At 39.0% G+C, this 24,502-nt stretch overlaps 1 protein-coding gene across 1 annotated transcript; it reads left to right on the plus strand.

Annotated features, from left to right (window-relative positions):
• The first annotated feature begins 244 nt into the window (after positions 1 to 244).
• GK5 (glycerol kinase 5) lies at positions 245 to 22,874 on the plus strand. The gene is made up of 16 exons (XM_058030772.1): positions 245 to 376; positions 1,447 to 1,540; positions 4,528 to 4,603; positions 5,020 to 5,113; positions 6,112 to 6,243; positions 7,250 to 7,325; positions 7,966 to 8,027; positions 8,115 to 8,188; positions 8,508 to 8,568; positions 9,676 to 9,802; positions 12,390 to 12,494; positions 14,831 to 14,916; positions 16,122 to 16,225; positions 17,545 to 17,604; positions 19,800 to 19,933; positions 21,010 to 22,874. Exons 1-16 carry the CDS (start codon positions 245 to 247, stop codon positions 21,144 to 21,146), a joined length of 1,554 nt encoding a protein of 517 aa, XP_057886755.1. The 3' UTR covers positions 21,147 to 22,874.
• Positions 22,875 to 24,502: the final 1,628 nt, after the last annotated feature.

Raw genomic sequence — 24,502 nt, forward strand, 5'->3', positions numbered from 1 at the left:
GGGATCCCGGGGCCGAGGCCCGGCCCCCCTGGCCGGTGAGGGCGCGGCGGGCGGGGCCGCACCGCCCGCGCTGCTCCCAGGCCGCGGCCTGGCCGGCCGCCCCCGGCGGCGCCACCTGCCCGCGCGGCGGCCCCGCTGCCTGCCCGCGCCCATAGGCCGCACAGCGCCCGCCCCCGGCCGCCTGTGGCGGGCGCGGCCGCTCGGCCGCCCTCACTCCGCGCTCCGCGCCGGGCCGCGGCGGGCGATGCCGTGCGGGCAGCCCGACAGCGGGGCCGCCGCGGCGCGGTACGTGCTGGGGGTGGACGTGGGCAGCACGGTGGTGAAGTGCCACGTCTACGACCGGGCGGCCGCCGTCAGGGGTTCCAGCCACAGGAAGGTGAGCGCGGGCGGGTTGCGGGGTGCGCCCCGGTCCGGAGCGGGGCCGAGCGGCGGGAGCAGCCGGGGGCAGCACCTGTCTCTTACAGGGAGCCGGGAGGGGCCGAGCGTGCTCGCAGTGCCCCGAGCGCTTCCGACCTGCGGGGGGTGCCCGTCGCGGTTCGGCGTTCGCAGGCTCTCCGCCAGCTCGGCTGGTCCCGGTGCGCGGGCATCCCCTGGGGCAGGGCGGACAGGAGCGGCTCCGCCTCCCGAGGGGTGAGAGGAAACTCCCAAACCCCGACCCCCGCGGGACCGCCGTAGCTCTCACCCGCCGTTACTTCGGCGCTCACCCCCTCCCATCCTTCCCGGTTGCCTTACCTTCGGTCGCTTATCGACTAATCTGTCTGAACAAAACCACTGTTGTTAGTAGGGCATAGCTGAGATTTGTGTAGGATTTACGTTTGCACGCGTCCCATCATGTAAGAGCGCTGTGTGAAGAAGTGTCAGCATTAGAACGTGAATTTCAGGCTGCTTTTGGTTAGTAGTGGTTGTGATTTTAGGATCAGGGCAATCTCCAGAATTAACTTTTTTTACTGTTGCCTATTGCAATGAAAAGCTTGCAGCGAGGAGAAGTGTAAGAAGTCTGATGGATTTCAGAGATGGAAAGGGCTGCTCTCGGTGGAGCTGACCCTCCCTGGCGCTGGAAGCTCGTCTGACAGGTGATCCCTGCTCTGCTGTTCTGCCACTGAGAAGCTCAGAGGCACCGACGTCAGAATTAAGCAATGCAACAGAAATGGCTTTCTGATACACCTGCTTTCCTTTTTGCAGCTCTGGAAGGGGTTTTACAGGTTCCTTTTTTCCAAGAGGTTGGGACTTCCTTATTTCAAGGGATTTGAGCTTCTTTATTGCCCCGGAACAGAGGAGGTCTTCTAGAGATCACACACCCACGTTGAACAATGTTTTAAAAGTACACTGTTGTTTCTACTCTTACAGGAGATTCACAAAATGAAGAACAAAACAAAACAACCCAAAGCCAAATGTATTTGCTGATTTCTAGGGATCATAATAAAGCTATTTGTGTTTCCCAAACAGGTAGAATCACTTTATCCTCGTCCTGGATGGGTTGAATTAGATCCTGAAGTGCTATGGAGTCAATTTATTGGTGTAATAAAAGAGGCTGTACAAGGTAAGGGCTTAAATTTGAGAAATTATTTATTTATAAAAACTAGTAAATTTAGTTACTTGGATAATAAAACTATTTTTAGCTGGTACTGAAAATCATCACTGGGCACAGGACTATAACATGCTTTAAGGCCTATTCAATCATTATGTCAATTAGGGTTCTTCAATTACCTTTTTCCTTTCATTGGGGCCAGATTAGAATTGAAGTAGAAGCAATGTGAATACTTGATTTATGCATCAGTGCCAGCACTTTGTGGCTCCAGCTTTTTGTATATGCATCCTTCCCCAGTGTCTGTTCCTCCAGATGCCTCTGTGCAGGAACAGAGAGCTGGCTTGTTCCCCTTCCAGTGCCCCATTGTTCTACCACCACTTTGTATGTATGAGTGAGAATGAATGCAGGATGCTGCAGAGCTGGGCTCACTCAATTGCAACCTGATATTCCTCCTTTTCCCATTCAAACTTTAAGTGATTCTTACTGTCCTATCCTGTATTACTGTTCTTTTCTATTTGTACTTTAGCCTACAAATTCCTAGTGCTCCACACACTAAATACATACAACTCCTTTTTCTGACAAACCTCTGATGGGTTTTCCCCCTGCTTTTCTGGATGCTGCTCTAACCTAGCTCTTGCTCTCTACAACTCTCACAGCTTTTGTATTAATCTGCCATCCATCCTCGATCACCTGTGCCATGTTGATGCTGTGAACCTGTCAACTGGACAGGTTGCCTTCCCACAGTGCCCCAGCCTCCTTGGCCTGTGTGTGCACATTGCACTCTTTCATTCAAGTCATTCAGTTCCTCCTGTTCAGCCCCTCTTGCTTGGTCTCCAGTGTTGCTCTGCCTTCAGATTTGGTTCATGGCTAAACTGCTTGTCCCTTCCTTTGGAATACTGCCTAAGGAACAGGGAGAGTAAATATCACCAGGTGTAAACTGAAGCTGATTATTTTGGGCTCTTGGTTTGTTCTGTCAGCAGCCACAACTGTTTGGTCACAAGAACAGCAATGCCACCTCAGCCCCCAAAGACCTTCCTGTCTTCCTTCATTTCCATTCTGTGGGAAAAGTCAGGAAGCAAGACTTTTCAGCTAGTTTTAAAAAGGGAAGATTTCCTTGTGGCCAAGCTGCACCCATTGTTGGCAAATCATTTTTAAGTGGGTGTGTAAGTAAGCATAACTCAGTGCTGTCAAAAGAAACAGTGCCACCCTTTTTTTCCAGAGGTCTCCTAGAGCAGGGCAGCTTCCTGAGTGGAATCACTGTCGGGTTGTTTATGCCAGCAGAGCTTCACCAGTGTTTGTGCTGACGCAAGCGAGGGTGTGGTAGCAGGGGCAGGAATGAGTGTCTGGAAGCAGAAGGAGCACAGTGACACTTGGGTTTGCAGAGCTTGTGGAGCTAAACGTGATTCCATGCACGTGTGGATGAGCTGCTGCAGTTCAGTACCACCTGATGATGGAAACTTCTGGCTGCATGGTCTCAACTCTGTCTCTTACTGTGGCACTCCATCCAGAAGGCAGCTTAACTGAAAAATACCCGTGTTTGTCTTTAGGTTTGTTTTTGTCTGTAATGGAAGTCAGCTTAACTTACGTGGGTGTCTTGAGAGTATGATAGCTGACACAGGGAAAGTGGTGGGACCGTGCAGATTGTGGAGATGGGAAGGAGTAACACATGCCAGCAGTCCTTAGTGAGCTGTGAAAGTGCTTGAAAGCTGTGCCTTTGCTTGACAAAGAAATAGTGCTGTTGTCAGGCCACCCACTCCCAGGTCCCCCTCCTGTACCCTCCTGCTACCAGCAGCACTTGTGCAGGCAGGTGGAGCAGGTTGCCTTGTGAAAGCACTGGTTTAATTCCCATCTGATTGAGGAACTGATAGCACTGCTGGCAGGAATGCAAGGAGCCAGTGTAAGGGCAGGGGCAGAAGCACAGGTAGAGTTGGGCAGCACAGATGTGCCCTTTGTCTGTGAAACCCCTTCTGTAATTGTCACTGAGAGGGTGCTGGTTGTAGAGTCTGCAGTACATGCTCACACAAATGAGCAACTTTGCACATGAAAATTAACATGAGAACACGTATGAGCAGGACCTACTTAACCTGGGATTTGTTCAAAGAGCTGGATTGAGAGCCCTTCAGAGTAACAGTACTCTAGGACAGGGTGGGTAGACTGTCATTTAAGTGGAAATTTTTTAATGTGTGTTTTCTTGATGGAATTTTGCTTCTGTAAGTATGGCTGGAGGTAATTAGCAAGCTGACCAGAGTTGCTTTGAAAATAGCTATGGACATATTCAATTATTTACACTTATATTAGAAAAAATGTTCTGTAACAGTTACTTGAAGGTAAGGTTTACAGCAAAATTGGTGTGTACATTTTTGTACTTCTGACTTTAAAGTATACTTTGTTGCATTCAGTGGTACCTGATTTAAGCAAGATCTTTCTTAGGAATTTTTTAAACGTTGCTTAAGAAATATTTAAAGTGAGACATGTCATCAGAGTGATGCAAAAAGTTATGATGTATTCATATTTATCTATTTACTGCCTGCAGGATCAATCTAGTTTTGTTTCTTTATAGAAATTCTTTCCCTAAGTCTGTAAAGGTACTTTAATTGGAGCTTTTGTTCACATTCATCCATGTGAAATACACATTTTAGTGGATTATGTGGACATGCGTCATCTGCCTGCCTGTCTCTGGGATTGTTCATATAAAGTATCAGCAGGCCTTTCAGAGGGTGGAAAGGGTCTGTGCCACAACTGCTTTTGCAAAATACGTAGGTTTGTTTATCTGCTTTGGAATCAATTGTCTGACTCAGAGCTCTCTAACGTTTCACTGCCCTTAAAACTTAGTTGAACTATATGTAGCGATTTATATTCTCTTCTCATAAACTCTTTTCTCATAAATTACTTTCCTAAATATTCCATAGGTTTTATAGTTATACTGAAGAAGTAATATTTTTCTTTGCTTCTCCAAATAAATTCTTTTTTTGTGATTGTAATTTATTTTTGGTTTTTAGCTGCAGGACTTCACATGAGGCAAATTGCTGGTCTTGGCATCTCCACCCAGAGAGGAACTTTCATCACATGGCACAAGTATGTATGTTGTGTATTCTTTAAAATGAATTTGTATTCATTTGTATTCATAGACCGGATGGCAGCAGGCTGTAGATGTGTTGAACTCAAAAGTAAAACTTGTCAAGTCACTCATGTTCTCTTGTGCTTGCACAGCCACACCTTAGGGCTGTTCAGAACAGATTGTGACTGTGTGGCCTTTTTGTTCTTTATGCATTGGAAGAGATGAATGCATATGTATTTTTAATTCTGGTGAGAAGTCTGACACTCCAAATGTCTGTATGCTGATTTAATAATTCCTCAAATCCACCAGGAGGATATGCAGTTATTATATGAACTAACCTAGTTTATTGTCCTGATTGGAAATGGTGCATAATGTTGAATGTTTTGGGCAATTTGTGTTCTCTGGCTTTAATTGTTCAAATACTGTTTTTCAGGAAGACAGGGAAACCTTTTCATAATTTCATAAGTTGGCAAGACTTAAGAAGTGCTGAACTTGTGAATTCCTGGAATAGCTCCCTTCTGCTGAAGGTAAAACTGCATTAATCTAGATACTGCTTGGATATATTACATCTGTTTAACTCTTATGACAAGTAAGGGCACTATATGGAATACTGCAAGTGTCCTGTTCACATGGTGATGTGATGTGCTGTAGCCATCATTTAACTGAGCAATGAACATTTCACTGAGTAATATTGGCATGGACGATAGTTCCAAGAAATAAAGTGCAGTACTGGTAGCCTAAAGTAATTATTATGGAAAAAGATACCTATAAGTCTAAGGCTCGCTCATTTTGTTACTTTTTAGTCTGTTATATGAAAATGTTGCATGTTGACACCACTAGAGCATGGATTGTGGATGTAGTTAGGTCTGGATTGGAAGTGGTTTGGACTTTTGATTCCTTGGCTTGTTTTTTTCATGTACCCTTTGCTCTGATTATCTATAGATGATACATTTTATGCTGTTTGTGGCTTGTGCTTCATACTTTTAGAAGAGAAAGATTTGCTCCAAGTCCAAAACCAGAAGTTAGTTTTCCTCTTAAGTGGAAATTAACCAGCGCAGTCACAATAAGAAATTAAATTATAGGGTTTGCCAGTTACTTCTTTTGTGAAAACTTGATTAATGATTAAATTTTGGTAAATCTGTTAAGTCATGATTGAGCCTGTCAGCTGTAAGAGAACTTGCCCTGGAATAAGAGTGTGTAATGCTGCCATCCACATCATGCATTGTGCTCACAGAGGTGACCAGTGTTGGCAGTGCAGAGCAGTGGCTGTCAGTGCTCCAGCAGAAGGTGCTCAAGCAGCCTTGCTTAGAGCAGCTGCTCTTTCCTGTGGTGTGTGTTGCAGGAAGGCTGTCTGTTAATATGAGCATCCTTACATAATCCTGCTCAGGGATCCTCTAAAGGAGTTTTAGCTTTCTGAATGTAATGTCAATAGCTTTCATCTGTGTTGTCATCCTTTAAAGGTAATTGATCAGTAACCTTTAAAGGGCAAGATTAAAAATTGAGTAACTGTTTTCTTTTGAAACAGGTAATCCATGTTACTTTTACAGTGCTTCATTTCTTGACTGGGAATGATCGATTTTTGGCACCCAGTTTTCTTACTTTTTCAACACATCAAGCTTCTATGAAGTTGTCATGGGTTTTTAAAAACATACATGAGGTAAGCTGGAAAGGGAAAAGCAATAGATTTCTTAATGGCTTGCAACTATGAGGTGTTCAGGGCCAGGCTGGATGGGCTTTGAGTGACCTGGTTTAGTGTAACATGTCCCTGCTCATGGCTGTGGAGTTGGAACCCTTTAAGGTCTCTTCCAGTCCAGGCCATTCCATGACTCTGTGACTATTGGCTGTAATTGCTTCAGTTTTGTCTTGCTCGTTCTTCTCAGAAGAAGCAGAAAGGATTTTTTCTGTGTTAATTTTCAAAGCCTGTCCACCTAAATAGTAACTTACATTTGTACAGATTTTCCCTCTCACTCTGGAAATGCGTAGTAGTAAAAAGCTTTCTTCATACATAAGCAACATAATAAAATCATCTTATTTCACTTGATACATTTATACAGTTAGTGATTGTACTTTGTTTTAAAGCTGTTTGCCCTCTGGTTTTGCATGATAATTTTACTTATTTTCAGTGGGAATTCTTCCCTTTCCACTCTGCATTATTCCAGAGTGTTTTGCAGTTTCACAAATAACACCATACTGCACAATTCATTTTGCATTTTGGTGAATTGGAAAATGCATGTGGAATAAGTTGTGCTGGATTAACCTAGTGCACTAATGAGCCCTGATCTATGTGTTGCTATATTCATTGCTCTAATACTCACCATGCAGGACCTTGTTTTCCTTATCTACCACTGTTTCACCACTGTTACAATTGTAACTGTAAGTTTCTTTTCATAAGGCTATGATGCCCCTTCAGTGGAAGATCAATTGCTTTTATTTCCTTAGAAACAGCTGTAAAAAAGTGTTCTTATTTTCTGTTAGGAGCATGAACTTGTCGGATAATTTTAGTTAAATAGCCAACTCAGCCTTTTTCGAAGAAGAGTTTACAATCAGAGACTTATTTTCTGAGGACATTCTGATTTATCATGAAGACAATAATAAAAGAAATCAATAAATATTCTTCTCTTATTATACCCAGTTGTAATTTTTTATCATATATTTTTTCCCAGGCTGAAGAAGCTGCCAGAAAAAACAACTGCTGCTTTGGAACGGTTGACACGTGGTTACTGTATAGATTGACTAAAGGTGAACATTACAGTTCCTCTTAAATATCAGTAAAACACACTGGAATCTAAGAAATTATGTTCATTACTTGTCATTTATATATCCTAGAATAGATACTTTTTTTGCAATTTGTGCTTTTGTATGTTCAATAAAAATTGTAATGTATTTCCTGTTACAAAAAGAAGTTCTGAATAAATTATTCTTTGGGCCTGTTGGAAGGGAAATATTTATTCAGTGTAATCAGCCTTCTAAAAGTATAAGATTTAAAGAGGACTAGCAGAGCTAATTGGTGTTGATTGAAGAAAAGTACCTGTGAAAGCAGAAGAACAAAGAATTGTTAAAAATGTGGAAGAATTACAAGTTTCTATTCTGAGTACTAATGCCTGAGAAATCCCATTATGACTGTGATGCAGTTGGTGTGGTGCTGTTGGCTGTTCTAGACAGGTTCATGAGAGGAAACAAGGTAATTAATGTGTGCACAGTGTAGTGAGCAGCAGGTAAAATCTCTGTGCTCATTGTATCACTGTGATTTTGCTCATTCACACTTGATTTATATTTCATGGGAGTCAGTGAGATATTTAAATATCTCTTTGATTCCCATGAAATATCTTAAATATTTGGATGTCTAAAAATCTTTCTTTGTTCTCTGTTTTCATGCTAGGTTCTGTGTATGCTACAGATTACTCAAATGCCAGTTCCACAGGCATTTTTGAGCCCTTTACGGTATGTGCTGTCCCAAAGAATGTCTCTGCTATTTATTGTGCTTCTCAGATGCTTCCTAATGTTTTTACTTTTTCCATTTCATTTCAGAAATGTTGGAATCCCACTTTGTGTAATCTACTTTCTATTCCAGTGTCTATTTATCCACCAGTGAGAGACACAAGGTAACTATGAAGACATAATTAAAAGAATATTATAACTGTTAAATTAATTGCTAAATTAATTATGATTAATTATTAAATACCAAATATTCTGCACAGGCCAAATAATACACACGTACACAAAAAATATTTTTACATGTAGTTATACCTTATAAGTATATGAAGTCCAAAACTTTTTTACTATGTTTCTTAAAGTGATAGTTTTAATGTTTTGCTTAAAATAAGTCAGTAGCATTACCTTTTATGTGTGACCCAGACCCAAGCTGTATGTACCTAGATTTCATTTTTACAAAAAGGTCATTTTAATGTAATTTGTTTTAAGCTTCAACTTTGGATCAACTGACTCTGAAATATTTGGGGTACCTATTCCAATAATGGCAGTGGTAAGTGAAAATATTTTCTTACATCTGTGTGTTTATATTCTGTTTATTTGGCTTTGATTTAGTACTTGCTTTTTTCATTAATATTCTCTATTGATTCTCTGTGATTTAGCTACAATAGAATTGATGGTTGAATTTTTCTCCAAAAACCCAGTCTACAACCTTAGGGAGAAGGAGGAGAAAGGAGCAAGAAGGGATTTCTAGAGGTTGAGGTTCACTAAGGTTGTGTGGCCACATGATTAAATTCTGAATGTAGGACTCTAAACTCTGGTAATGTGTGTATCTGGCTTAAAATCAGTTGTTCTGTGTAAAGTTATGCAAGAGTCCATTCTGGCTTGACTTCAGTGAGACCAAACTACTGTAGGAGTGTTTGCTAATAGATCCACTTGTGGTACCTTCTATGCCTTTTTTTTTTTTTGCTAAAAATTAGTGGCAAATAACATGTTCTTTCCTCAGTAGTTAGAATTTGGATAAGAAAACCTAAAGTGATGATTTGGAGCAAAATCTGCTTGAATTGAGCTAAATGAAAAAATGTCCCCTAGCTAACATGAATTTGTCTTGTTTTAAGGACTGTGGACTAAATCTAGCTGTAAATTTACTGTTTCACCAATGCAAAAACATAAGTAAAAATATTTAATAACCATAATCATGGTTGAAAAATGGAGCACGGAATAATTTGGTACAGGAGGGGTATCAAGGAGAAAAGAGGGCAAGACCTCAATACTTCAACTTTCTATTTGGAGAAAAAGGAATTCAGGCCAAGCTACTCTGTTCTGCTCCTTGGGATTGCAACTGCCTGGTTTATCCTTGTTAAATATTAAACCACAAAATACTTCTTTTGTTTCCATAATGTTTTTCAGTGTTGCAAGGAGTCCTTCAGATACTTCACACTGTGAAACTTGGTGTAATTTGATGCCAGTGATAAAACTGACTGTTGTAATGGCCTGCAAATGCTTAAGAAATTGTAAATGAGTCCTGTCTGAGTGCCCAGTTCCTGAGTGGTCACTTATATTCAGAACTCCAAAGTGTTTGCAGAGATATTTTCAAAGCCAGCATTGCAGGTTGGTGGTGGGTAGCTAACTTGTCCCGTTGTTTTTGTTGGATTGACAGGTAGCTGATCAGCAGTCAGCCATGTTTGGAGAATGCTGCTTTCACCCAGGAGATGTTAAACTGACAATGGGAACAGGTGGCTTCTGGAATGTCAATACTGGAGAGCATCTCTTTGCAGCACGGGGAAGTAAGACTGAAGTTTTGGTTTCAGGGGATTTTATTCTTTCAGCTGTTCCTTAATAGCTGCTACTGCTGAGGATACACAAAAGAATAGCACAGAGCTGTGCTTTTCCTTCAGTCTATAAGTGTTCAAAAACAGCTTGAGAGTTCTTTCAGAAGGGAAGACTGTGGAAAGTTTGAATTAGCAATGTAAATTTTGGTTATCCTAAAGTAAGCTTCTCAGGAAGAGAACTTAATTAGCATCATTAGTAATTATATCTGCTACCTGCATCCCTCCTGTTTTGTTTTTTCCTTCACCTGTTCTTCATAGCGGTATTGTACAGGATAGGAGAAAAAAGGGATTGGTACTCTGGCTTCTCACATCACAATGTTGCAGTGAATCATTGCAAGTTCCTCCCCTTGAGCCCTTAAGCATTGAAGCACATGCAAGGAGCTAATGCAGGGTTAGAAGCTATAAGTTTTCTTTTAAAATGGGCACCCCAGTGTGTTTCTAGTGTTTAAAACTTTGTCATTCTGAACATCTGTGGTCTGTCAAGTAATTTGTCATGAGAGCAAACACTGAAGATGACACTGAAGTATATTTGCCTACAGTCTCTCTCTGTCTGTCATGTTTTTAAACAGTTACTAATTTCAGGATGTCTGCTGCTTAAAATGGAGTGAGGCTGGGGAGGAGGACAGCAGTGTGATAAAGAGAATTTCACCAGCTCAAGTCTTGAAGGACATTGGCAAATACATGAGATGTGTCAGAACTGAATAGCATAGGCATTCAATTCCCTATGAATACAAATGCTTTTTATGCTAATTAATTATGTCATTATTATCATATTTTTACTTAGGAAATAATACATATGTAGTCTGTTAAAATGTAATAGCAAAAAGCTTGCTGTAAAGTTTTTCTGTTTAGCTATTGTATTCTGATAGGAGTTAACATCTAAGGCAGTGCTGTGAAACTTTTACTGCTTTAGGCTGTTACTTTTGTTAAAATTATTTTCCCTAAGTTCTCTGGCTGTTGTGGGGTGTGGTTAGTGGGACAAGTTAAGTGCCTGCCTTTCTCAGTGCCCTGGGCATGAAATGTAATGTGTTCAATCTTTAAAGCTGACATATGTATTTAAGACTGCAAGATGAATCCCTGCAGCATCCTTGTGCAAGCTATTCATTAGCTGCTGTTCTAGTTCCTGGTCTACATTTAGCTCCTACATATAACAGTTAAAAAAAAATAAAAATAAAGTAGTTCCTTCAAGGCCAGCCTGTCTCACAATTCAATGATGGAATCATGTTGTATAGGTTTAAAGCTCCCTCTGGTAGTCTGAGGGTTCTTAATACCTCTGGTCATGCCAAGTGTCATGGGGATCCCTTCCCTAGAGGCAGGGTTATGTTACCCTGCTAGAGACTCTGGTGTGAGCATCCTTAGGGAGGCCACATGATGTCTCTGTCCCCAGTTAGCTGCTTTTCTTTAGGATCTTCAGCTCAATTAATTTTTTGGGCTTTTTTCTTTGTGGCTTTATTTTTAGTAAGAAGTAAAGATTTCAAGGGACACCTGCACCAGGATGAATATATATATATATATATATATATATATATATATATATATATATATATATATATATATATACACATTTCCCCTTCAAGAGACAAATACAGACTCTAATCAGTGCTGCTGATTGTTCCTGCAGTTGCACTGGGACTCGCACACAACTCATTTGGACACATGCAAGCAAGCTGGAAATGATTCTGTGAGGAACACAAACATCAGCAAAGTCACTTTGAGAAAGCAGAGAGAGCCCCTAGATCCTTGTGGTGCTTTTCTGGTCCTTGTAGAGGTACAATGGGACTTGTTTATCTTTGTTGCATTTTCCATGATCTCTGAGTCCTCAGCAGGTCTCCATTAAGTATGGGCACTTCCTTCACTCCAACAGTTACTGTGCCTGATTGGGTGAGGTTGTTGCAGTGACCACTGACTACTGGGCTTCTTATCTAGTGACCTGAAAAGCCAATTCTCTAGCTGAAGTGCAGGTGAAACTTGTTTTCTTTTTTGCTTTCTGTTTGAGGAAGCATTGCATATTAAACAGGGAATTTAAAAGTACATCACTTTCATCCTCTTCTGTGAATAAGATCTGTGCTCCGAGTTTGTGTTACTTTTTTTGTGTGTATATGTCTGTTTCAGTTTTGTGTTTCCCATCTGAGAGACAAGCCCTCATGCTTTATCTTTTGGGGGAGAACACTCTTCCTTTTTAGAAACCCTTGGGGAAAGTTGGATGGACTTAAATAGAAAAACACTGATAAATTTTTAGGTATGCACAATTTCTTATATAAAAAATAAAAGGCACAGATAGATCTTCAGTTTAAAGGTGTTTTTTGGTAATTTGATAGCAATTTTTTAAGTTAACTTTGGTCTAACAACCAGTTACTCTGTTCTCTTGTTATCCCATCACTAAAGTTTTAAACAGTATGTTTAACCTCTACCAGTGACTTCTTTAGTTTGAATTCTACAAAGAAATTGACATTTTCTAGGTGGGTTTATTGTGAGAGATGTTTGTGTATGTTTTTCTGGAAACATTTTAACTGAATGTTTTGTTTCCTGGAAAATAATGAAGGTCTTTATCCACTGATCGGTTGGAAGATTGGGGAAGAAGTTGTTTATTTAACCGAAGGCTCCATATCGGACGTTGGCACTGCCATACAGTGGGCTCTGGATATAGGTAACTTCTGTCATTTTACAGAGGGTGACATTTATAACTGCTTAAGCTGTTTTATGGGTTCATAGTTGTGTTACTGGATTTGATTTATTATTCATAAGAGAAGGAAGTAATCTTCATGCTTTGGACAGCAGAAATGCTGTCTTTTTAGTAAGCAATCTACTGAGGGTGTTTGCTGCAGGGAGTTGGGTTTGCACAATCATCTTCAGTCTCTACCTCAGACCATCCTACCTAACTAGGCTTTTATTTTCCTGAAACATTTTACTCCTCACTTGCTTTTGAGAGGGATTGAGCTATACATCTCATAGCTAATAACAGGTTTGATTTATATGAAAATAACATGAAGAACTTTGCAAGTAACTGTTGCTTCATGTGGAAGTAATGTGCCTTTTGGCTGTTACTATTTTGTAATGAAAGGTTTTGCATTCCAGTTTACTGACAGACTATGAAAATACTAGCTATGTAGTAGGTGATGTTCAAACTTACTGATTGTTTATAGAACAACTGTTCTCAGTATTCTAATTCAAGCTTCAAAATTTACTTGACTTACTTAGACACAGGGTATTTTTTACTAGGATGAGAAATAAGTGATTAATGTCTCAGACTTTGGACTGTCTGGGAAGGGTTTTCCTCACCACAAGATTCCACATTTCTTGAAGCTTTAAATGCATGTGTACATCTGTGTGTTCTGGTATGTGCCCCTAAGGGTTAAGTGAGACTCAGATTGGTCCTCACATCTTGATCCAACGTTTGACTAAGCCTAGAGAGTAAAGCCACTAGGCTTTGGAGGAAGTGACTCAGTTCAGTACACAGTTCAGTGCTGCAGACTCCAGTGTCAGTGCTACATATATATAAGCTTGCTACTTCAGATTCCATAATTAAAATGGGTAATTATCCATATGGAACTTATCTGTACTTAAAATGGATATTATTGGTATATGCAGAAGTATAAAGGATTTTTAGCTAGTCAGTAGAAAAATGATCATGACCTACAGTTGCTACTGTAGAAAAAAAAGGGGGGGAAGTTTAGAGATGGGATAAATGAAAGGCAGGCTGCTTTAAACTCTGTAACAAGTAAGGCCTTTATTTTCTGAAAATATTGTTGCAGAGAAGCAGAATTCAGAAACTTTTATCAGCTTTAGAGAATGGAAAAACTTTAGCTCTACAGAAGGAATTGGGCCAAAACACAAGGTAAGCTAATGGCCTCAATAAGGGTGGTGAGGCCCAACATGGATGAAGATGAGACACAATAGTGGTAAAGGTTTGGAAATAGTAATTTCTGCAGCAAGGCAAACTTAATTTAGTAGACTTCGTTTAGTGGAATCCTATAACTTCTAAGAATTTTTAAGAAGTAGTAGTTTGTGGAATTTCAGCATGAAGTCAGTCTTAGTTAATTTTTGATTTTCTGTCCTGGCATAGAGGTACTGTGTGTATAATTCAATAATAGCAAAGACATCAAGAAGAAAAAAATGTGATTTAGATTTATTAGTCTGAGCTCAGTAGAATCTATAGTTTTCCCACAAATTCATAAAGGTTACAAAGGTAAATTGAAACTCCTGATAAATTACCAAGATGGGCTTTTCAACGGTAAGTTGAGCTAGATTAAACTAATTTACCTTTAATAGGAAAATTCACGTTTTTTAGACAAAAAAAAGCAATATCTCTCATGTACAGAAGACCTCTAATTTTCTGTAAAATCATGTTATGTGGCCACATAAGGACATAATTTCTTAAAACTGTGGAAGAGGGATGTTAGTACAAGAGTTTCATGTGGGTGAAGAACAAGCTAAAAAGAAATGTCTGTAGAGTTATGAAAGGAGTCATCTGGCTGGACAGAGAATAAAAGCAGTGTTTATCCAAGAAGCATTATTGTGATAAGAGGTGATGTATTACCTCATGTGTCACTTGTAAAGATACTAAGAGTGCTGATAAAATATGGGTATTAAGGACTTTCTCTGTAGTTGTTAGGTGGTTGGACTGACAGTAACAACATGGAGGGTGGAAAATATGTTCTATGAATCTAAGGTTTTAGCACTCTTAGGTGCCATTATCATTCTTAATTCCCATTTATGTCTTGAAGATAAAAAGGCTACAGCACAGCAGATAGGAGAGGATCCTTTTGAGTTTAGTCTTCATCTGAATTTGGGATTCAATAATCTGAGTTTCGGATTATTGATGTGACTGGTGGACATGAAATAGAGAAGAGATTGTCTCCCTTAAAACATGTAGTTTGAAAACATTTAAAAGGAGTAGTCTGACTCGAAATGTTTTTTCTTAGCGAAACAAAATGAAGAAATTGAAGGAAATAATAACATCCTACCGCCTGTGTATCTTTACAGAACTTTTCACCAGTGTAGATGAAACAGCAGAAATGGCACAGAGTACTGCTGATTCTCAAGGTGTTTGTTTCATTCCAGGTGTTCAGGTAAAAGTATTATTAATAAAATCAAGATTATATTTTAATAACCCAATTAAAAATTATTTTTTACATTTTAAAGGTAATAATTTACATCTTATCACGGTATTTATTCTGTACTGTTGAGGTTCTTATTGTCTGTTGCTCATCACAATATGTGAAGGCCATTGTCATATCAGAATGGTTAAATGCCATTCCTCCCCTTGAGAAAAACCAAATATGAAAATCAGTGATGAACAGATAGACTGATTTATTTTCCCATAGTAACACAGACAACGCCTGCAGAGACACAAAACAATGTCACAGCTTTTCTGCTATGAAGGGCAGAGCTTTCATTGAGACAATACTTCTAATCACTGTTACAAAATAATTTATTTTATTCTGCCTTTTTTCAAGGTGTAGATTTGTAATTCATCAGAATATTTTATAGTATCTAAATATTAGCAAGATTGCAAGTCCTGGTGTTACGAAAAGCAAAGATAGTACTGTAGCACTTCCCTGGGGATGATCAAGCTCAGTATAAGAGATTTCTCTCTTAGAAGTCTTAGTAACTGTTTGGCTTCAGTGATACGAGCTCATCTCAGTGTGTTGCTGAAAGTTTGAGTTAACCAAGGTCAGTTTGATCATTCCCAGGACTAGTGGTTTTTTTATGAAGAACCTTAACATCTTTACCTTACCTTTGTCTAAGTTCTGTGTGCTAATGGAACAGAGCAAAGAATTTTATTTATTCTCCAGATAGCCCAGCTTCCTTCAGTGTCACTGATAACAGGCTGTAGTATACATCAATAAAAGGTATTATTGTCCTTTCCAGTATTAGTTTTGAAAGTCAATTCATCTTTTTTTCAGGAGTTCAGGAGGGGGCATGTGTGAAATCTTGTTAGAGAATAGCAATATCAGTAATATGAGTGTGCCCTGTCCTAGACAATTGGTGTACATTTTAAATGTATTTTAAAGGGAAATTGTGTGGATTAGTCTTTTCTAGTTTGTTTTATTTGGAAGAAGTCACTTAAATGTTTTGCTGTTGAAAGAAGCAATTTAAACTGTTTGCTGAGTAAGCCAAAATAACACTACATGCCTCTTACATATTGTTTTCAATTTTCTTCTTCCACTGCTGCCTGTAATTGTCGTAAGTTATTTTTTTCTTACTCTTTTACTTCTTTCACAAAAGCCTACAAATATTATTCACTGAATTCATGGTGACATCTTTTCTGCAGGTTTCTGGGGATGACCCATATTTATGTGCCTCTTTTATGGGGCTGAAACCTTCCACTAACAGGAACCACCTTGTTCGAGCTATATTGGAATCTGTAGCTTTCAGGTACTGCTTGCTAAATTATCTGCCTTCTGTTTTCTTATCTTTGCTTTTATTTAGATCAGTAGTGTTAAGTGGATACATGGGCTTTTGCAGTTTGTACAATACAAATACACTGGAAAGGAGTTTTAGCTGCTTCCTTTTTTTTAACACTTTACAAATAAATTTTTGTATAGTTGTTAGTTTAGAGTTTTTGTCATTAAGTAACCATATCGAGATTCTTAAATAATGTTGTTTTCTGCATGTTTTGAAAGTGTTTTCTGTTTAAAGTTTGTCCTTCCTCACCTGACAGTGTTTTGTCAGAAACCGTAGTCCTCTCCAGCTGTGTTTAAAGTATCCTTGAAGCTGAAAGTTTTATATCAGCTTTTGTTTAAAGTTTGAAATTTTGGTGTTTTATAAAACAAAGTAATAGGCCTCTTAAAAGTTTTAAAAGATGTGAATGGACAGCAGCTTCCAGATCTGTGAAGGCTAAAGATGTCACTGCTGGTCACTGCTGATGCCACATCAGTATGTCACTGCTTTGCCATCCCCAGCATGGATTGAGCCTGGCTCACGCTGTGCTGTGGCCAGTTAGGGAGCACTGATTGATTCCTTCCATGTAGTCAACAGCTTTGCTTTTGATGCCTTAGAGGCATCACTTTGGGCTTAAAAATCTCCTGCAAAGAGCTCAGAAAAGATGTCTGGAGCAGGACAGTATTCTGAATTGCTGCAGCTGGTTTCTAATGGATTTTCCTTCTGCATTATAAGCCTGAACATGAGATGCTAGATGTAATTTCTGAACTAACTTATGGGTGTCTTGAAAAGGATGTTAAGAATTTGTCTATCTGATTCAAATACTGCATACAAATAACTGGGAAAAAAGTAGAGATCCTTTGTGTTTAGATTTTCTCCCATTAAATGAAATGGTTTCTGGAAAAAGTCAGCTTGGAGGCTTCAGATATTCCCCTTACAGAATAACTGGATAAACTCCAGTTAGCACTGTTGGCCTACTTTCCTCACTCTAAGCCACTTGTTACACATCAACAATTGCATCTCTAGAAACCTATCAGTAACTTTCAGTGGGGAAAATGAACCTTCTACAGTGACTTGCTATAAAATGGGCCATGATTTAGCCATACTTTGCCTTTGTAACAGTGACAAAGACCAAACATCAATTTCGTTTGCTTTGGGTTTTTCATTTATGCATTCTAGAAATTTTCAGCTATTGCAGCAATTCTAACAGAACTGAGGCCTTTCTTGCCTTGCATTTATTTTCTGACTACGCAGATACTGAAAACACTTTATGGGATATATAATGCTTAATTCAACTAAATATTTTTTTAAAGGAACAAACTGCTTTATGATATCATTGTGAGGAAGGTGCACATTCCTCTTCGAACTATTCGGTGAGTTCCTCAGAACTTTTAAATTCAATCTGTGAGAGTTTGATTTGAAACAGGTTTGAACTTCATTGTGCATCTTCTCTTACTGTAAAAATTCTGCTATTTAGAAGTAGATGATTTCCAAGTCAAATGTTAATGTAACTTAAGCAGCAGTAGAGTGTACCCACAGCTATTGGCATTGGTGGTTGTTAGTGGGGGAGTAATGAACTGCTCTAATTATTAAAACAAAAATTAAAAAGAAGGCATATCCATGTTTTCAGGTAGCACTACAGTGCTTATAGCAATGCTTACCACAAAGGTCATTCTACCCTTTGTCATCATTCTTTCATACTGACATTTTCTGTGCTAGGTCTTTCACACACAATTTTTGAAGACTTTGGTTAGAACTGGTTCTATTTGTGAGGGAAAGAGAGAGATTAGTTTTAGACATCAGTTTTCCTTTAATCTTTGAAGATCTATATCAAATTTAGTGAGGCAGCTGTAATCCCTAGAAAATGCTTGCACATTTAGCTGAATTAAACATTGCTGGAAGACCACATTTCACATTTTGGTAGGGACCTTCTCTGAGCACTCATTGTCAGAAGCTCCAGCCCTCTGAGGCTCAGAAAGCTCTGCAACAAAATTCCTTCCTCAGGCAGCCAGGGGTCAGCATGGCACTGCAGTCAGGAGCAGAGGTGAGCGTTCCCATCCCTCCTGTGCCTCTGCAAGGAAGGCATGTCAGAATCAGGCTCTCACAGGGAAAAAAGCAAGAATACAGAAGTGGGAGGAGAAAAAAGTTTCTGCTTTCCATTGCATATTGGGAGAGAGAAGGCAAAGGTGAAAAAACAGCCAGGATTAGGGGTTTAATGAAAAGATGAAAAGTACCAGAACTTTGATTACTTAGGAAGCTTTTTAACATAGAAAATTGCATCAAAAAATTGAAAAGTCACATTAAAAGTGCAAACTCTTAAAAAACTCTTAAAATATGGGAATTATGGAAATACAAACTAGGGAGCATTAGAATTCTGATTCCATTTACCTTGCAAAATAAACCTTAAATTGTATGACCATGTTATTTTTTATTCATGGATATAAAATTGCAGTTTTATATAGTGTCTGTATTACTTAACTAAAAGCAGTAGCAATTTAGCTTGTGGATTAAATATTAAAACATAATGAGACGCACTCATTATGTGTATGGGGTTCTCAATACACATTGCAAACTGCTCTGCCATCCTTATGTCCACACATCTTTTGCATCTATCAATTACCTTTGATTTTTTGTTTTTGCTTTTATCCCATAAACTTATTAATTTCTTTTTTGGCTGTTTTCCTGTATTCCTTGTTCCTTCCTGATTTCTGGGCATTGTTTTGATTAGTCCTCAACAGGTTTCTGTTACTTCTCTTTGTTTGTCTCAACACCATCAAGGAAAGCTCAGAGAAGGAGCCCTCAGTCTTAATCCACATGTCCTATAACTAAAGAGTTTTATTAGCTAGCACTTTCTACAGCAATAAACACTAGAGGTCTTCTCTGCACCACATTTGATAGAACAGCAGCTCCATACATGGCTGGTACTGGAGTACAAGAGCATAATGAATCTATCTAGGACATTTCAAAGATTGCATTTTGTTAAAGTTATTTTATTTGCAAGAGTAATTACTTCGAAATCTCAGATGATTAAAGACCAGCACTGATAAGTTCTCGTTTTCCCCATTAAATTGGTCTCAAAGCAGGAAAATAGACAGATGGAAGCCTCATTCTGAACTTCCTCTTAAAAAGAAGCAACTGTGAAGGCATTTTAGGTAACTAATACAAAGATTTGGTATTGAGGAGAACTGTACTTTTCCAGATCTGAGAACACATGAAAGGTTTGTTTGATGTTGTCATATTGTGGTGGTAACTGTGTAAAGGATCTGTTATAAACCCTAATATTTCAGCCAAGATGATGCATAGTTTTAAAAGACAGAACTTTGAGAGCTTTTGATAGAGTCCTGTGTCCCTGTTTGCCTACCATTCCTCTCCAAGTTTATAAACTTCTTTTTTCTTTTTTTGGCACCTTGTTCTGTCCTCTAAATTTACCCATAAAGTGGAAATGCATTTGTGCATGAGTGACAGGAAGATTCATGCATAAGTGTGAAATACCAAACGTTGTTTTCTGAAATGCTGGCAATAAGCACTTAACACATTTTTTTAACTACTTCTTCCCTTCTCCCTGTAGAGCTGATGGAGGTGTCAGTAATAATAGTTTTGTCATGCAGATGACATCAGATTTAATTAATAAGAAAATAGAAAAACCTGCAAACACAGAAATGTCTAGTCTTGGTGCAGCTTTTCTAGCAGGCCTTGCTTCAGGTACGTAGACATTAAAAATACTTTTTTCCCCTATATAATGCATGTTGTAAACACAATAGAAAAGAGATCAGACAAAAAAAAGGCATAACTTCAAATAATTGTAAACCCCCCCCCAAAGGATTACTTTAGCCATTTTGGTAGGAATCTAAGGTAAATGGTGTTTATGTTTCTCTGTACAGTACCATTAGAAGGATGTATTGCTAGAGAAGAAAGGTGAGCCCTGTCTTTGCTGCCTCCTCTTCCTTGACTCAGACATTCCATGTCCATTCCCATACTGGTGCTGGCTGGGGAAGGACCCTGTGGCCAGGGAGCCACCGTGCTCACCTGCAGCTCTGTCACTCCCACTGAGGCTGTCTCCTGTGCTCTGTGAGCACTGCCTTTATCCTCTGAGGCTCTCTCAGAAATGGAAGTACAAAATTAATTATTAACAGGAAAAACAGCTCTACTCACACAGAATTGTTTCATATTGTTAACCAGACTGAAAGCTATAAAGTGTTGACAGTTTTGCTTAATATGCACCTACAAAACATGTTTTTGTTGAAGTGCTTTGATCTGTAAATAATGCAAATGAAGGTAAAAACTATGTGCTTCGGTAAGACTTATTCAGCAATTAAAAGTGCAAGAAAGCTGAGACCCTTGATAGACAAGAATGATTTAATAACATCAATTGATATGAATCTGTAACACCAGCTGTTTCTTGCTATTGATACAATTTTGAAGACAGTAGGAAAGCAGCTAAGTCTTGGTTTCTGTGGCCCTTCTTCATTGAGAAGGACCTGCAACCAAAAGCACTTTGTGGATGAAACCTAAGGGAGCTTCAGTGTACCAGAGCTGTTCTTTGGAAACCATCCCAGTTAAGCAGATGCGTTGTTGTCAGGATTCCAAACAAATGGATCCTACTGGAAAGGATTTTCACAATATTAAAAATATGCTTCCCTCTGAGAAAGTTGCTGGTAGAGTAAAAAGAAAAGTTGTCATTATTTCTTACTGTGTTTCTGCTTTGGATCTCTTAGATTAAAACAACTCAAAAATAACATATTTGCAGTTGAGCTGGAGAATGAATTTTCTATTTATAGGATTTTGGACAGACAAAAAACAACTGAAGAAGCTGAGGCGAGTAGAAGCAGTGTTTGAGCCCCAAAAGGATTCAGAGGAATACAGACCTGCTATGGATGCATGGCTGCAAGCAATGAAACACTCACCACACCGGTAGAAATTTGTATTTTAATTTTAGAAGAATTAAGATGGCTTAATCATATTTTATAACATCTTGACATGAACAGGACAGTAAAAAACCATAACTGAAATTTGTGATGGTGTATTATAAGTCGTGTGGGATTTCAGTTCCCCCCCTGCTGCTGGATTATTTACCATACTGTACTGAACCTTCCCATCATCCCTGTGGCAGCTGTGGTCCAGCTGCAGCATTTGTGTCCCTTCAGTGACCTCCTTTGGGTGGCCCAGCTGCTCAAATCCTACCATGTACTGCCCATGGGCTGTTCCAGCTGGGATGGGTTTTTCACTGAGCAGCTCCCCTCCCTTCAGATCTTTAAAATCTTGCTTGTGTTCATCATCCAGGAAGGCTAAAAGGCACATTGACTCCCCTAGGCATTGCTAAGAAACAACATGATTGTTGGGGCTGGGTTGTGAGGAATTCAATTGTGTACAAAGACATTGTTTGGCAGTAGCCTGTTACCACCTTTTGGTTGACACTGGGTGCTGTGATCACATTATTTGTGCACTAGATCAAGATGAAATACAAAAGCAAATAGGCTTTTAACACTCCATTTAAAAAATCCAGGATTTTTGTAGCTGATACTTTATAGCTAGCTTGTAGCTATAAAATTTTTTAAAATTTTATAAAGACCAAAAGTAATTTTATCTGCAGTGGCCAGCACAGATACATTAAAACTAGTTCCAGGTATTCTAACTGGTAAATATCTGTACTGTTAGTATCTTCAAGGCCATTTTAAAATCCTATTATTAATAGCTAAAAGGGAGTAAAAAGTCTATTTTTGATGCTATAAATTACTTTTGTATTTTTTAAACGAATAAAATATAATTAAAGAAATGTGTAGTTAATTATTCTTATATAATTGCTTATTTCGAATACTTAATTATTGTAATTTTCTCAGGGTTATGTGTAAATCAGCTTCCAAAATGTAAAATGATTAAACATTTTAATTTCAGAATAATACCAAGTTCAAGCTGTGGGTGATTTATTCCATAGACACTGGAGATAAGAAATGTTTACAGATTTAACATCATTAAAAGAGGGATGAAGAACTATAATTCATTTTCTTGTGCTGATACACAGAAGGTCAAATCAGACACCATTTCCTTAGTTTCCTTCAACCATATACCCTGAGTTGGAGCATCTCCTCTAGCTGTGTTCAGCCTCCATCTCATTTACTTGCCAGCCTTAGCTTAACGTGCCATTTTTCTTGTTCTTCTGTTACATTCTGCCCTTCAACCTGTGCTACATCTTGGCAATTTTCTTTTCTCTGGGTATCTTTCCAATTCTCCTTAACCTTCTTTAATGTGAATCCTTAAATGAAGCACAGAAGTGTGTCTGCTGATATCTAGTAATATGCCGGGCTGCAGTGCCAAGACTCCAGTATTAAGTCCTTCAAAGAGATTCCCTCCACTCCTCCTCCTGCTGTAAGGTAAGATTCTGCAGTTACAGGATATGTGAAACAATTGTTTTGCTTTAACACCTCTATTCAGCTTGGAATTTTGCTCTGCCATCACAAAGTCACTGCTAAAGAAAATGCTCATCAGCAGGAAGGCTCTCTCTCTTCAAGGCCAAGAAGGAAGACTTTAAGTCTGGCACTCCAGGCAGAAGTTTGTGCCTCAGTCACTGCTATTCTACATTTTGTTCTTATTTCTCAGGGAGTTTAGTTTCATCAACATCTGCCTTTGATCACCTACTGCCCTTTTGTGGAAGGCTGAGCAGGCAGTGCTGCAGTGCTCCCAGACAGAGCCTGACAGGAGCTGAACCTGATCCTGTTCAAATCACTGCTGGAGGCAACTCTGCACCATGTACCTGATGCTTCACTTTCATGTGGTGGTGGTTTTCACCCTGGACATGGCACAGCTAGAGAGAGAAGACATCCAACACATTATATATTCCTCTTGCTCCAGGTGGTATCCTAGAGGACACACTCTGGATAACCATTTTACCACTGTCACTGTTTAATTTGAAGCAGGAATTTAAGCTGTTTTTCTTTCACTACCCTCAAATTTACAGGAGGGAAACTTTACTAAAAATTAAGGATGTGGAAAGGCCTTGGTGTATTTACCAGCTGAACCTTTCAAATGGCCTGCAGAGCTGTGAGTTCTGTTGTGGAGAGGTTCAAAGTAGGGAGTAAAGCTTTGGAACAGAGGGGTGTCTGGAAGTCTCCCATGATGGACCACCCTTTGGAGATCAGAGCATTTGCCACGGCTTGTGACATGAAGTTGCCCAAGGACTGAGCAGACAAACTGACATTTTGAAGAAATTTGATTACTGATCAAAGTCTTTTGCTTATCTTTTACAAGAAAAATTGATTTATCTTCCCAGGAAGTCCTTAATGTGATATTATCTAAAAGTGGTACCGATTAATTGATAATGGATTTGTAATAAGCTTTGGATATATTTTTACAGGTGCTGTGCTGTCCCAATTTTTGCTGCACAGAAGGGGATTAAAACCATTTTAGAACCTCACTCATACTAATTTTTATTAAAAATATGACAGCTTTTACTGCTGTCTTTTTGCTTGTATGTAATTTTTTGTCTCAAGGTTTTTTTTCATCAGTTTGGAAAGTATACGCAATTTTACATTTTCTCTCAGCTGAGTTTGATAGTAAAGGTAACAATACAAAATTACAAATATTAACTAGTGTGCAGTTTTGTCATTTTAAGATACTCAATTGAGATTTAATGTTGTACTTGGATCTTGGATTGGACAGCAATGCAGCTCATTGGCATGTGAAGTTTGGCAATTAGTTGAGATTGTTAATGATCTCTGGGCATTCTGCCTTCACAGATCCCACCGTGCTGATAGTAGATAAAGTCATATCAGTTTGGCAGTTCATTCATTACATAGAGCCCTAGTAAATACGTGTGGACTGCGTGGCATGAAAAGTGATGCCTCATAATAATCCCTCTGTTGTTGGAGGAATCTTGCTACTATTAGAATAATTGTTGTATATTGAGAGAAAGGGCAGATGCAAAAGTCTCCAGATAGTTGAAAATACTATCAGCAGCTGTATGAATTTTGTTACATAGCTAAAAAAAAAAAGATCAAGTCAGCTGTATTTAAAAGCTTGACCAACATTTTTGAGTACTGTTTTCTTTTAAGCAGTATTTTCTGCTCTACTCTAACAGCTAATTTTATGTAAAATTAATTCAGTTGTTCTCATTGGTTTTTAACAAGAGCATTTAGACTTGCTTTCTTGTCAGGAGAAATTAAAAAAGCAAAATACTGAGTTGCTGAAAGCCTGATACCTTCTACTGGCATCATCTCTGTAGCAAGATCCTTCAACTAGTCCTACTATTTCCAGGCTCGGGGCACAGCACAAGAGGCT

This window comes from Melospiza georgiana, chromosome 10 (assembly GCF_028018845.1).
Source record: "Melospiza georgiana isolate bMelGeo1 chromosome 10, bMelGeo1.pri, whole genome shotgun sequence".
NCBI classification, from domain to species: domain Eukaryota; kingdom Metazoa; phylum Chordata; class Aves; order Passeriformes; family Passerellidae; genus Melospiza; species Melospiza georgiana.

What these genes read in the sequence shown, in the direction of transcription:
- GK5 (XM_058030772.1), top strand. Translation starts at nt 245, where the DNA reads ATGCCGTGCGGGCAGCCCGACAGCGGGGCCGCCGCGGCGCGGTACGTG. An exon ending in GGGGTTCCAGCCACAGGAAG is followed by an intron (nt 377 to 1,446) that starts GTGAGCGCGGGC and finishes TTTCCCAAACAG; the next exon opens with GTAGAATCACTTTATCCTCG. An exon ending in GCATTTTTGAGCCCTTTACG is followed by an intron (nt 8,028 to 8,114) that starts GTATGTGCTGTC and finishes ATTTCATTTCAG; the next exon opens with AAATGTTGGAATCCCACTTT.